This window comes from Eptatretus burgeri, chromosome 1 (genome assembly GCF_056783735.1).
Source record: "Eptatretus burgeri isolate ZD-2024b chromosome 1, Ebu_testis_v1, whole genome shotgun sequence".
Taxonomy (NCBI): Eukaryota; Metazoa; Chordata; class Myxini; order Myxiniformes; family Myxinidae; genus Eptatretus; species Eptatretus burgeri.
In genome coordinates this window covers 117216896-117230793 of record NC_140961.1, presented here as the reverse complement: position 1 = coordinate 117230793, position 13898 = coordinate 117216896, and the positions used below count along the sequence as shown (strand labels likewise).

General features: G+C 45.2%; 1 protein-coding gene across 1 annotated transcript in view; it reads left to right on the top strand.

Moving 5' to 3' along the window:
- The window catches only part of SPTAN1 (spectrin alpha, non-erythrocytic 1), a 179946-nt gene that overhangs the window by 121804 nt on the left and 44244 nt on the right, over positions 1–13898 (top strand). The window contains exons 35-42 of the mRNA XM_085896171.1: positions 1683–1786; positions 3258–3420; positions 3550–3564; positions 4387–4518; positions 4748–4885; positions 7242–7346; positions 7648–7856; positions 13720–13840. Of these exons, the coding sequence (XP_085752297.1) occupies positions 1683–1786; positions 3258–3420; positions 3550–3564; positions 4387–4518; positions 4748–4885; positions 7242–7346; positions 7648–7856; positions 13720–13840 (987 nt within the window). The remainder of the gene's footprint in view (positions 1–1682; positions 1787–3257; positions 3421–3549; positions 3565–4386; positions 4519–4747; positions 4886–7241; positions 7347–7647; positions 7857–13719; positions 13841–13898) is intronic.

The following is a 13898-nucleotide window of genomic DNA, read 5'->3' as shown; positions in this document are numbered from 1 at the left end:
AGGCACAGGTGAACCTGGAGGTACGAACTCTGAAACAGGAACTGCGAGCCCCTCCCCTCGCACCACAAACCGCGGGGGCGCAACCCGCTGATCCCGCTGGACACCCAAGACGTGCGCCCCGCCGACCGCCGGCAGCGCTTCCCCGGCATACGTGTACACTGCAAGGGTAGCACGAGCGGCCTCAACTCGACACCCGATCAGCGCCCCGATCATCTCGACCTCCTCTGGCACTGGTCCTGTCACCGTCGGACCAACCGAAACCAGGCCCAACATGGGCAGCATCAGCGCCCCGGTCATCTCAACCTCCCCTGCCATTGATCTTGTCACCTCCGGACCAATTGAAGGCAGGTTTAACACGGGCAGCATCAGTGCCCCGGTCACCTCAACCTCCCCTGCCATTGGTCTTGTCACCTCCGGACCAATTGAAGGCAGGTTCAACATCGGCAGTATCTCCCGTTCCGGGTCGCTGGGATCTCTGTACCCAGGCTGCAAGACTCGACCCGGGGCGTTAACGTGTACGCCATGTACCGAACACCGTACCGGCAGTAGGTCTCGACCCGGGACGCAAGGGTCGCTTCGTACACCGCCATCCATGACCGTTATGATGGCCGATGACTCTCGGCACACACACACCATAGACGTCCCCGAGTGCTCAGACCGCCGTCCGATTGACTGCATTGCAACGCTCGGCCACGACCCGCGCCGAAGACCGTGCGCGTGGTCGTGCGCGCCTGGAACACCGCGCTGACCTCCGGATCATCTGCTGCGCACCGACCATCGAGACCCCGGACATTCCTCAGAGCTTGCGCGACGTCCGACGCCGCGTCCGAGCTGAACCGCGTGTCCTCGTTCTTTAGCCGTGACCTCGCAGAAACCATTCCTGAGATTTGCCAAGCATTAATAAAACAAACTCCGAGCGCGGCCGTTGTCCACTCAACGTGACCGTGGAAATAGCAGCCCAACTGTTCAGAAAACAATTCGAAGTCATCTCCCACGAAGACGGGCACGCGTCCGTGCGCCGTGCCCCGACCTTCTGCCATGCTGGTGAGATGCCTGGCCCCGGAGCCTGTGATGCGCTCTTCGCGATGCGCCCTCCGGGACCTCGAACCGCGCGGGGTGCGCTGAGTTACTCGCCGCCGATCCGAACCCAACCACCCTGCACACGCCGATCCAAACTGTGGTGTCGTGGTAGTGGTGCTTCAGAGGCAGACACGAGCGGGGGAACAGTTCAACCCGGCTTTATTGCACAAGCGAGAGCGTGAGCGTACGTTGACCGTAACTCCCCTTTATTACGTACTGGATGCACTCTACCAGCCACACGACTCACAGGCTCCCAGGCCACAACGGCTACAGCAACCACTACAACGCCTCAGGCGGCGCGCACTCCTATATCCCTTGCAAGCACGTGATCACGCCGACCACTCCTCCACCACGCTCCCCCACATCATGACCTGCCCCCGCAGGCCCGCTACACCACAAAAACAATACCTGCGTAACTGTTGTTTCAGTTTTTTTTATTATACGTAGTAAATAATTGTCATGAAGAAGGTACATTTGCCTTCCATTAAAGGCATAGGCATTGAACACAATTTGGTTGTTTCCTTTCTATTTCTGAGTTACTCTTGGAACGTTACGTTGTGCGGTTTTGGTACTGATATATGGAGCACTTTTGTGAATCGCAGGAAGAGAAGATCGCAGCTCTGCAATCGTTTGCTGATCAACTCACCTCCGCAGACCACTACGCCAAGTCTGACATTGGGCAACGCCGCGATGAGGTTCTGGATCGGTAGGAAAACTTTTTGTTGTTGTTGTTGAGTCTTTCTATTAAGGAGTGAAATCTCACGATGTTACTCGGTTGGCTGTTTACTCAGTCGATAACCCGAATAGTCGTACAAGCTGACATCACTTCAATCATAATCACGTTGCTTCAGTTACAATCGAGGAATAATTGATTAAATTTTGATGCCATTGAAGGTCCAAATTTGAAGTAAGTCAATAATATAGCTAAGTATCGATGAGGAGGATGAAAGTATAATTTGCTAACTGTTTCAGGCTGAGCCAAAGCATCGCTGAACTTTAATTGTAATTTTGCAGTGGTTTAATGATTATAGGTTTGAGTACCCAGCGACAACAACTCCAGAACACTGAGAAGGAAACTAAAATTTTCACATTGCTTTAGTGTGACTGAATAATGTCTTTAAAGTCTCAGATTCCAGATTCACTCAATGAGGGAACAGGTGAGTATTTTAGGCTGGTGTCTTTCAGGTTGCAGTAGCACAACGCGAAATGCAACTAGGGACAGAACAATGGCGACAAGGAGGCCAGTAGACGAGGGGATGGCGATGAAGTGCAATATCTTGACGATTCTCCCAATGGTCCTTTCCTAAAAACAGAGATAGAGATAGAAATATCGATATCTCCAAAGGTCCAAATGTAATCTGTGCGCATGGGCGGACACGGCCACACGAAAGGGTAGGGGACCACCTTTATGCACGGAGGGTCTCTCGCATTGTCCGCGCACTTGTGTGGGGAGCGCCGTCTTTCAGGCCGTCCTGCCATGCGGGGCGGCCCCTATCAAACGCCCTAGCCTGTTGTCTTCTGGCCAAACAGCCTTTGATTATCTGTTTACAAGTGCGATGCAATTCACGTGTGCCTTTGTGCCGAAGTCCTCCACGCGGACACACAAAAGTATTGACTGATACTTCAAAATGATATTGTTCTTTTTATTTACTGAAGCGGTTTGTTTCAGGCATGTTTATGAAGAATGTCGATTTACAACAGTAAACACATGTGACTTATCACTGATAATTTGACAAATTCACCCTAAAGTATGAATATCATTAGAATAACCCAAGCTTTTGCATCGTACTGTATGTGTATGTATTTATGTATATTAAATTTTCGTCTAATATCAGAAATTGGTGAGCTCATAAGGTTTCCTGATAGGAAGTTAAAATGCGGTTAAAACAAAACAATAGATGGCATAGCAATACCAAGGTTGTTCCCAAGCCAACCCCAAATTCACTTTGATCCTCTTCTCAATTCCACCAATTCCAAGAAGCTTGTTCATCTCAAGATAATCGAATTTTATTTTGTGTGGTATGTTTTCATTTGGGTGAACTTGTATTTATTCTTGGCGCGGGCAGTTTGTTGCTATTTTATTGTGACACGGTAACAAAAAGGTTTGGATTGAGGACTGTTTGGAAGGGAAAAGGAGCGAAACGACCAAAGTAATTGTTTTCTCACATTATTTTCAGGTGGCGGCGTCTCAAGGCACAGATGATCGAGAAACGTTCCAAATTAGGCGAGTCTCAGAATCTGCAGCAGTTTAGTCGTGATGCAGACGATATCGAAGCGTGGATCAGCGAGAAGCTGCAGACAGCTATGGACGAGTCGTACAAAGACCCAACAAACATCCAAGTTCGTTTTATTCTTACAACAAATGTTGAACTATCTGTTCAAGAGCATTTTTGCATCACAACTGTTGTTAGAAAGACTTCCCTATGCTTTTGTTATTTACAATTGTATTCCTTTCCTTGTGTGTGACAGCTGTCAAAGCTGCTGGTAAGTGTTTGTTGTTTAGTGAACCTTCTCACTTGGTGCTGTGGGACATCATTAGCATGCGAACTTTAACTGCCATTTTAAGTCCTCCAAGATTTTGTCATGCCTTGGTCTTTGTGCATCGAGTCTTTTTTTTTTTTTTTTTATTATTCATTTACTTACTTTGGTACTCCTTTCTGGTCCATGCCATTTCTCTGGATGGCTTCCTCACATGCTGCATGGTTTATGTACTCGACCGTTTATTGGTGTTCTATCACGTAACAGTTGTGCCTGGTTCCTTCACACATGCTGAGGGCAGCACGTGCTGAATACATTGTTCTGACGTTGGTTTGTGCTTAACTTCTCGGTCCTTTTGTTCAATATACCGAATGTCTTTCATTCGAAATTTCTCGCGAAACCATTAACCAAAGAGCCCTCTGGTACCAACATTTGGGAGACTGAACATGTAACCAGGACTGAAAATGTTAACACAGCCTTTTTAACCTTGTGCTTCTATCTCGGAGGTTGTTTGTTGTGTTTTTGTATTTCTTTTGGTGCATGAAAAGGTTAAACATGCATAAGAGGACGCTTGTGTCATCCTTGCTGCTTTGACTCACCCACCGGTTCGTACACCGCCCCTTGCCTTTCCTTCATTCCAGCATTTCAGCATTTCTCTTTCATCTGTACTTCCAGCAATTCCTTTTCGAACAAATATATTGCTATGCTTCTCTTCTGTATATTCTCACTTTTGCTGGTTATCGAGATGGTGGTGGTTGTACATGTGGTGGTGGTTGTGGTGACTGGTGTTTTCCCATATTAATCTATTCTTGATCCTCACCCGTTTAGAGCAAGCATCAGAAGCACCAAGCTTTTGAAGGAGAACTCCAGGCAAATGCCGATCGGATCCGCGCAGTTGTCGACACCGGCAAAGCACTAATTAGCCGTGGAGCTTGTGCTGGCTCGGAAGATGCTGTGCAGGTTCGCCTTCCATTGAGCATAATATGGACACATCGCTTGATTTGGGGCTTCCACGTGTAAATTTGAAAAGGTGTTGCCAAACCATTGTTTTGCGACAAAAACGCAAGATCTCAGCAATGATGTGCTGTTTATGGGCCTTTTGTGGTGAATGGTTTGGTTTGCCTGATGATTTGGAACAGAGATGGTTGTCGTACTTCTAAGCATTTCTTGGTCACTTCTGTTCATGCAGGTCCGGATGAAGGCTCTCGCCGATCAATGGGAGTATCTGGTGAACAAATCTGCCGAGAAGAGCCAGAAATTGAAGGAAGCAAACCGTCAACAGAACTTCAATACAGGCATCAAAGATTTTGACTTCTGGCTCTCTGAGGTTTGTGGGTTGATCTTTGTTTTTCAAGTTTTAGGTCATCACTTCGAGCATGACCTAATAATATGGGTGTCGATGTCCTTCTATCCGTCCGTCCGTTCACAATGAAGTTGAAGCGGGAGATCTGGTCATTAGTGATCCTGATAGAGGTCGATGAGACGTACACGATGGTACGACTTTCAAGGTCACCGAAGGTCAAGGTCACGAGGCCTTTGAAGTTGTGAAAATGACGATTTTCAAATTCTATCTGCTTCGCCATTTCTCAAGCAATCTTGAATTTGATTGTAGCATATGAATCTATGGGACAATATCTAAATTTGGTCAGGCCGGATTTTCGATATTCGCTTTCGTTTTCGTGTCACGTGACTTCAAAGTTGGCAAAAAATGCGAAAATGACGATTTTCTAAATCTATCTCCTCCTACATTTCTCAAGCGATCTTGAATTTGATTGTGGCATATGAATGTATGGGACAATATCTAAATTTGGTCGGGACGGATTTTCGAATTTCGCTTTCGTTTTCGCGTCACGTGACGTCAAAGTTTGCAAAAACTGCCCTACCTTCAGGAGGCTATATATTCTCCACTGGGCATGGTAAAAGTTAGTGAATGGTGTCATTGCATCGCAGCTGACCTTGTCTTTCATGTCCATTCGAAAGAATACCGATATCTTTGAATACGTATACGTCACTAGACTGAATTTTTCGAAAACTGTTTCATGAAGTTGCAAAATGACGATTTTCAAAATCTATCTCCTACATTTCTTAAGTTATCTTGAATTTGATTGTGGCATATGAATCTATGGGACAATATCTAGATTTGGTCGGGCCGGATATTCGCTTTCGTTTTCTCGTCACATGACTTCAAAGTTGGCCAAAAATCCCTCCTGACCCGAGAACACTACACCCTAGTAACAGGAACTCATGCTTGTAAAGGTCTTTCTCATGCTTGGTATTCATTAACTCTCGGTTTGTGACTCCTATTATATAATCTGCCTGCCTGCCCACCCGCGGCCTGCCTGCCTGCCCATAGCATAGCTTTTTAGGTACCCCCACTCATAGCCGAATGTCCCCACCAAATCGCCATAGGCCTAGGTCATAGAAGCTATCAGAATCGAAAAATATCGGATGGCATATCGTTATGTGTTTAATATACGTCAAAGTGCTGGAAAACAGTAGAGAGATCTCCATTGTTTTCCAGCACTTTGATATACGCCATCCTTCTTTTGACACGAATATTGATCGGCAGCCGACACGACGGGACAGGTGTCCAGTCGTATGAAGTTTTTACGGTGTTGTTGTGTTTTTGATATTTCCGGTGTTTAGCACTGCTTCGTCAAATAATCGCCATGTGCGATTGTGATATTTCCGGTTTCCTTCCGCGTTTATCTTATGTCGTACACATATAAACATTATTCCTGCATATAGTGCACAGTCATCGGTTGTCTTAGTCATCGGTTGGTCCAGTGGAGTCCACTGGAATATTCTGAACTGAACGAACAGAACTGTGGATAGTAATAGTGAGTAGTGTGGTGTCATCAGTGTTGTTGTTGCACTTTTTATAAGAGATTGGAAAACAAAAAGGCGAGGCCTACGTATCTACCCATCAAATCCACTGACTGACTGGTTTGTGTCGTAGTTGTCTGTCTGCCATTTGATACTGTACCTACCTACTCTACTACATAGAGTGATAGTGATTATACCACCTACTTCTACTGACTCTTGGCCATCTACCTACTGGACATTATTTGACAGACTCGTTGGCATTAGTGCAGAGGAGAGTATAGTATATAAATTTGATGATTGGTGTCCAGTAGACAGCTACAGCTGTGTGGTAAGTCAGGAAATAGACCCTATTCGGCTCTCGTTCGGAACACCGCAACACTTTTTTTATTTTAACAGCTAGAAGGCTAGTTTTAGTTTTACCTTGTTTCTCACAGAGATGACCGTCACTCCCGCACGGGTGTATTTTTATTTTGAAGTTGCATCTTGTAAATGGGTACAATCAATGAGAACCTCCTTTTGGCTCCAAAATGAGGCTGCTTTTCAACGTCGTCATGTTTACCTGAAGTCATCCAGCTTGTGCAGAAATCTGCATGTGAGTTGACTTTGACGAAGTACCGTATTGCATTATCTTGTCTTCTTTGGAAGTCAGGGCAAAGTTATGAAGGTGTGAGCATTTGTTCTGGCTTCACAATACGTCAAAATAAGTATTTCATCAATGCATGACTTCCTGGTTATGTACAGAGCCTGAGTAAGGCACTTGGAAGCTGTCAGTTCTTTCCTCTTTTTTTTATTGCTTTAGTTTAGTTTGATTAGAATAAATGACAAGAGGCTAAAATTTCCAACTTTGCTTGTTGAAGGTTGAAGCCCTCCTTGCTTCTGAGGACTATGGGAAGGATCTGGCTTCAGTTAACAACCTGCTCAAGAAACATCAGCTCTTGGAAACCGACATATCAGCACACGAAGTGAGTTTTGCGTTTTGCGTTTTGGAACCGTTTTAACTTGTTACTGTCGGGCTCTATGAAATCGGATTCGCTTTGTACAAGTACTAAATCGTAACAAGGTTTCATGCTACCACTTGTGTTTGCCAATGTCAAAGCTTTATATAATTTTACTTTTGTTGAAGAATTTGCCCCAAACCTTCTCGAATGTCGTTCTTGTAAAATGTATTTCTGCAAACAACAAATGCTCTCTTTGACTGGCATTGCACATAGGTAGGTAGGTACATTTAATGTATGGATCGTGTGTCTGAATCGCTCTCTACAGGACCGCCTGAAAGATCTCAACAGTCAGGCAGACAGTCTGATGGCAAGTGATGCTTTTGACACAACCGAGGTGAAGCGTAAGCGCAATATGGTGAACGAGCGCTTCGGGAAAGTTAAAGAAGCAGCGACAGATCGACGTCAGCGGTTGACAGAGTCTCACCGACTGCACCAGTTCTTCCGTGATTTGGACGATGAAGAGTCGTGGATCAAGTGAGCTGCTCGTGCATACCGAATGAGACTTTCGTCTTTGGTTCTCGTTAACCTTTTGCTCAGATGTTTTTGTTCGCATTTCCTATTTTGGTACACACTCAAATTTGTTTCCTTGTTTGATGTTTTCATGATGGACAGATTGAGACGTCAGAAATTCCGGTGTATCAAAGATAGCTGCCACAAATCTAATGGTGTCCCCCCCCCCCTTGGATAACAACCCAAATAATCAAGTCTGCTGCACTTGTAAACATTGATTTGCTTTATGTTTCTGCTGCAATTCAATTGGTTAAATGTTTGACAAGACTCCAAAACATCATAATTATGATAAAATATGTAAATAGTGGTGTAATGGTTAGAGCATCTGCTCCGAGTCTGGGAGGTGGTCCAAACCCCAGCCTAATCGTACAAAACACATAAAATGGTACGTGCTTTCATGCTTCCTTGCTTGGCGTTCAGCATTTAAAAGGTTAAGAGCACGGACCATCCATGGTGAGGAGGAAATTCCCCCTGAGGAAATGCCACGCTGAGTGCATTGAGAAAAGCTGTGCCATTGTTGTGACGTCGCTGGTAACCAGAGGACCCCGGGAAGTGACGGCACTTCCCCCAATTTCTGTGGCTGTGTTTGTCTCGTCGGTATGTCCATGTGTGTGTGGCAGCTCCATTACGAGCCTTAGACTTAGTGCAATAAATAAAAAAAATGTGTTGTTGTACCAAAATTGCAGAGACAAATCACACACATAGATCACAAATGTTTAATTTATGGCCGACAAGTTTAAAACGTCAAACCTTTTCTCTTGTATTCTGATCCTGACTATTTTAATTCCATAAGTCTGCATTGAAGTGTTTGCAGCGCTGAATGAACCACTGTGTTCAGTGTGTCAAGTTTGTGTCAGAGCATGGATAATTGGCAAATGTTCAACAATGTTCATTTAAAAACTCCCTTCCGAGTTGTCTGAATGGGAAAACAGTTCCTTTTGTGGCCTTCACAAACTCTGGTGCGTCTTCCTTCAGGTTTGTTGAACCACGTGGGTTCGACCCATTCTGTTCTTCAACACCGTTGGTGGGGATGAGTAAGGTCACAAATTCAGGGATATGCAGTCACCTGGGTTGCATCAAATATTAGCATCAAGTGTCTCATCACTGATGGCGATGTTGGTAGTAGAGTTCACGAACCTTCCTTGCAGGAAATTAGGTGGGACGGCTGCCCCGTTGCTCATGTTAAATAGTATTCACTGTCAATGCAGTTCTGACCGTCAAGGTTGTGGTGACATAAAGTATTTGATCGTATTTTATATACCTGAATGGCTTTTGAGAAGAGGTTTACCAGTCTCTTTGTTGTTATTTGCTGGTGAAGTGCACAACCCAACACAATGTCCTTTGGCATCCACTTATGGCATCCATTGGAATTTCTTTTTTCTTTTTTTTGCCATTTTCTAAAGCTCTTGGAAGAGCTGTCTTGCATACAAATTGCACATTTGCAATTGGCATCAGACAATCATAGCTGTTTAACTTTGGGGGGAGTTACTGCAGTGGATGCTCTCGTATCTGAATGGAATTGTTCCTCAGGCCGTTAGGAACATTTAAAATCCGGAGATGGGAAGATCTATAAATTGGCTCATGACAGGGATGGGGATAGTAAAGGACATGAAGGATGGTGGTGGCAGGCCAGTGACAGAGAGAGGGAGCATTGTTGAAGGTATGGGAAGGATATTTCAAGAAGCTGTTGGACCAAGGAGGAAGCAACAGTGAGTTGGAGCTTCCATATTATGTAGAGGGGAAAGTAGAACGAATGGTGATCACGCACGGAGGAGGAGGTGTGGACGGTAGTAAAGGGGATGAAGAAGGGAAGAGCGCCAGGCATTGATGTGCGTACAGAGGTGTTGATTGCAGTGGTGGAGATCTGAGTCAGTTGGATGATGAGGCTGTTGAATGGATGCATGAGAGTGTATGCACGATTCCAGAGGATTGGAGGACAGGGTTAATTGTGCTGATTTGGAAGAGGAAGGACTGTGTTCAAGATCCAGAGAGGTACAGGGGCATTACACTCTTGTCACGTCATGAAGGTATGGGAGAGGATTCTGGGTGGGAGAATAAGCGTGTGTGGAGATGGAGATCGGCGAAGAGCAATGGATTTTGAAAGGGTAGGGGACGACGGATGGGATTTTCATGCTGAGACCACCTGGTGGAGAAGATGTTGGAGGTGCAAGGTGAAATGGCATTGGGATTTGTGGACCTGGAGATACTCTCCTGCAAGAGATTGTGATGGCAACACCGAGATGGATGGGAGTGCCGGAAGCAGAAGTTCAATTGGTGGAAGGAAGCAGAAGTTTGAAGGGAAGAGTTTTTGTTGGTCCAAGGATGTCTGAGGAGTTTAGCGTGAACATTGGTTTGAGGCAGGAAGCACGCTCGGCCCACTCATGTTTACTTTGGTGATGGAGCTTGTAAGCAGGAGGGTGAACAAGAAAGGTATTTTGGAGAGGATGTTGTATGAATTGGCTGTGGAGAGTAGATGGGAGATGAAGATCATACCCGGAGAGTGGAAGGAGGCATTTCTGAAACAAGCGCTGAAGATGAGTATGGTGAAGACTGAGGTGATATGGGTTGTGCAGCAGAGAAAAGAAATGAATATCAGGGTCGAGAGGAAGGAGATCAGACAGGGAAATAGGTTTGAGTTTCTGGGGGGAACAGTGGAATGGTAGGTCGGAGGTAGAGATGCAGAGGATGATTCCGTTGGGTGAAAATGCTTGGATGAGGATGGAGGGATTGAGAGCAGACAGAAAAAAAACAGCAAGGAAGTTGAAAGGGAACATTCTGGTGTCTTGTGTAATGCCAGCCTACTTTTACAGTTTGGAGATGGTGGCACTGACAGAGCAACAATAACAAGAAGAAGGGGTCAGGTGGTAGCCTGACAGGTATGACAAAATCATGAAAATTGCGTCTGTTACCTTGACAGCCTCCCTTTTATCCTTCGGAATCCTCTGGTTAGGTTTGATTGAGATCACTGAAAACGTTCGCGAGTTATCGCACTCACAAACGAGACGGACCGACATATGATGATAATTTTCAATTTTCATCATAACAACAGATGTTGCAGGTGTGCGAGAACAACTTGGTCAGGAAGATTGCGGGAGTGAAGACGGTGGATAGAAGGATGGATGGATGGATGAACTGAGATTGGTGAAATCCTGGCTGAAGTGGGCTGGACACTTGGTGCTGATAGAGGAAGACAGAATGGCAAACAAAGTGGTTCGGTTGAGGGAGCAAGGTTGGAGGAAACGAGGTAGACTGTGGATGAGATGGGAGGATTGTGTGAGGGATATCAATAAGGTGGGGTTGGTTGGAGTGGAGAGAGTTGGCTGAGGACAGAGGGAAGTGGAGGAGTATCGTGGTCAAGGCAGGGCAGAAGAATGGTACTGTTGGACCTAACCCTTCATCAAGAGAAAGAGAAGATATGGGAGGGGTACATAAATCTTCCTCCCCCCCCCCCTCTAAAAACTTGTACAGTGTTATTGGGTTGACAGGAGTGATTTACGGCAATGGCTCCAAAACATACACTTTACATGGTTAGGTCTGAAATAAAGGTTTTGGATGAAAAATAAATGATTTTCTTCGTGTGCACGCCTCAAATACAACCCTCAGCGGCATCATCTTCATTTTTGGCAGCCTCAAAAGGCCATCTCCATATCCTCACTTTGAGCTTCACGCATCATCTTCGTCTTGTTTCCACTTCCCTCTTCATAGAGCCCTTGCTTTCGTTCTTTCTGTTGCTTTTCACAGTCATGCACTGCAGAAATACGAGCACCGATTTATTGAGATAACTTATGCAAACTCTCGCCTTTTCCATAGCGTTCACAAGCATGGATAGTCATCATTACACACTGGGCTTTTGAGGCACTTTTTTGACTACATAAATGACTAAAACTTTGTAATAATGAGGTAGAATGCTCGCTATAAAGCATGCACAACCACTTCCAACATCGAGAATCCCAGAATGGGGGTGAGGGAAAGATGGAACCTTGGATGACTCGTGGTGTGACTCAGCCAGCCAATGAGTCGGTGCAATCACAGCTGTGATTGCCACTCTGCTCGCACCCACCCGGCAAATTTGGAATTTTATACGCTCCGTTAAACTGTTCAGATATGTTGGCATTCGGATACGAGAGTGTCCACTGTGCTGTCCGGAACACACCGGATGTCAGTGGCACCATTTAGTGGTGGTGCTTTTCTCTCAGCGGTCAGCATGGCACTTTTAGGAAGAAATCTCCCTCTCCAAGCGATGTGGATCCATGAGGTTCGTCTGTGCTCGAAATGTTGGTATTTTTTTTTTTTTTTAACACCTCAATGCAAAAATCCAAAGGTAACGAAGACAATCGGATTTGGCAGCCTCAAGTTTCACCAAACCCCTTCCTTTCCAGCTTGTAGCAGAAAATGCTGCAGATGTTTTTTTGGATGCTGACTGTGTCGACATTAATATTATTCCACCTTTTCCCCTGCAGCAGTTCATTCTCATTGAGGAGTTTTTACCTGCATTACATATAGAACAAGGACATCATAATATAATGGGTGTAAGCCTGGAACTTCTAACACACTTTTCTCCAAACATATTCTGTTCATATTTTCGAAATCTTCACATTGTGTGTTCCATGTATTTATGCAGGTGATAGCGGATTCAAAAAATCGAATATAGATAGAATTTTCAGAGAGAATCGATGACATCACAGTCAGCAGCGTTCGGCGGCAAACCGACGGCCAGGTCCCAGACGACGTGCTTCACTTATCTAAGTCCATGAGTTCAGGACGTTTGTTCAACTCAGCATTTTCAACTTTTATCCTGCCATGTTGTTAATCTGTTGATGGAGGTAATATAGAAACGATGAATATGTCAAATCGTTCGTGTTACTCATCCGGCACTGTGTCAAGGCCAACAATCTAAAGCGACTGGTCTCAAACGCTACCATGGGCACCCAGACATGCCACTAATATGAACTTAGCTGTTGAATGCGGAGCAAAACATCCAAAGAAACTACCGTAACCGATTATTGTAATCTGTCCCGTCCCCCATATCCGTCGTAGACGGGTATCTGCTAGTTTATCTAATTTGGCTAATTTGACACACCAATGGGATGTTTAAACTGTAACCCCTTTATCACGTGAATGATTATGATAAGATGAAAATGCCAAACGGTTCAACCCCTCTGCTGATTGCTTAAATCTTTGTAATACAAACCAATGAACTTCAGTTAATTACTGCTGTGATGATGTACAGTGAATGCAACATGCATCTTTTGAAGTTCATGCTGAATCCACTTCCTGTTTGTGGCTCCTAAGATAATTGTTTGATCAACTAGCCCATTCTAATAAGATGATATGAAATTTCTAATACTTCAGTGGTGTAACGGTTAGAGCGTCCGCTCTGAGTCTGAGGGATCTGCGGTTCAATTCTGACCCTGACGGAGTCCTCCCAAAGACTTTAAATATGGTATGTGATGCTTCCTTGTTTGAGGAGCAGCATTTAAAGGATGGAGCATGGATGAAACCCCATTGATTGGCATCCATGAGGTCGAGGAAATTCCTCAATTGCCCTGCTGATTGTGGAAAGAAAAGCGACGTCATAAATATGGAGTCACCAGTACCCAGAATACTCTGGGAAGTAACGTCACTTTCCCCAAGCTCAAAGTTTGGTTTGGCTGAAGTCGTCCGGTGTTTTCTCATTTATCTGCATGTGCACAATTTGTGTATCAGCTCCACCACGAGCATTGTACCCTGTGGAGGGGAAAAAAATGTAGCCTCATGATTGGTATTTCCTCAAGTCAACACATTGTGCAGACGCTGTATTGCCATAACCTCCACTCACTTTTTTCAGGGAAAAGAAACTCCTGGTGGGATCGGAGGACTATGGACGAGACCTGACCGGTGTGCAAAACCTTCGCAAGAAACACAAGAGGCAGGAAGCAGAGCTAGTTGCTCACGAGCCAGCTATCCAGGTGCTGCATATGCATGTGAAGTAGGAGGAATCCCCATGATGCTCGAGTCGGTGAAGAG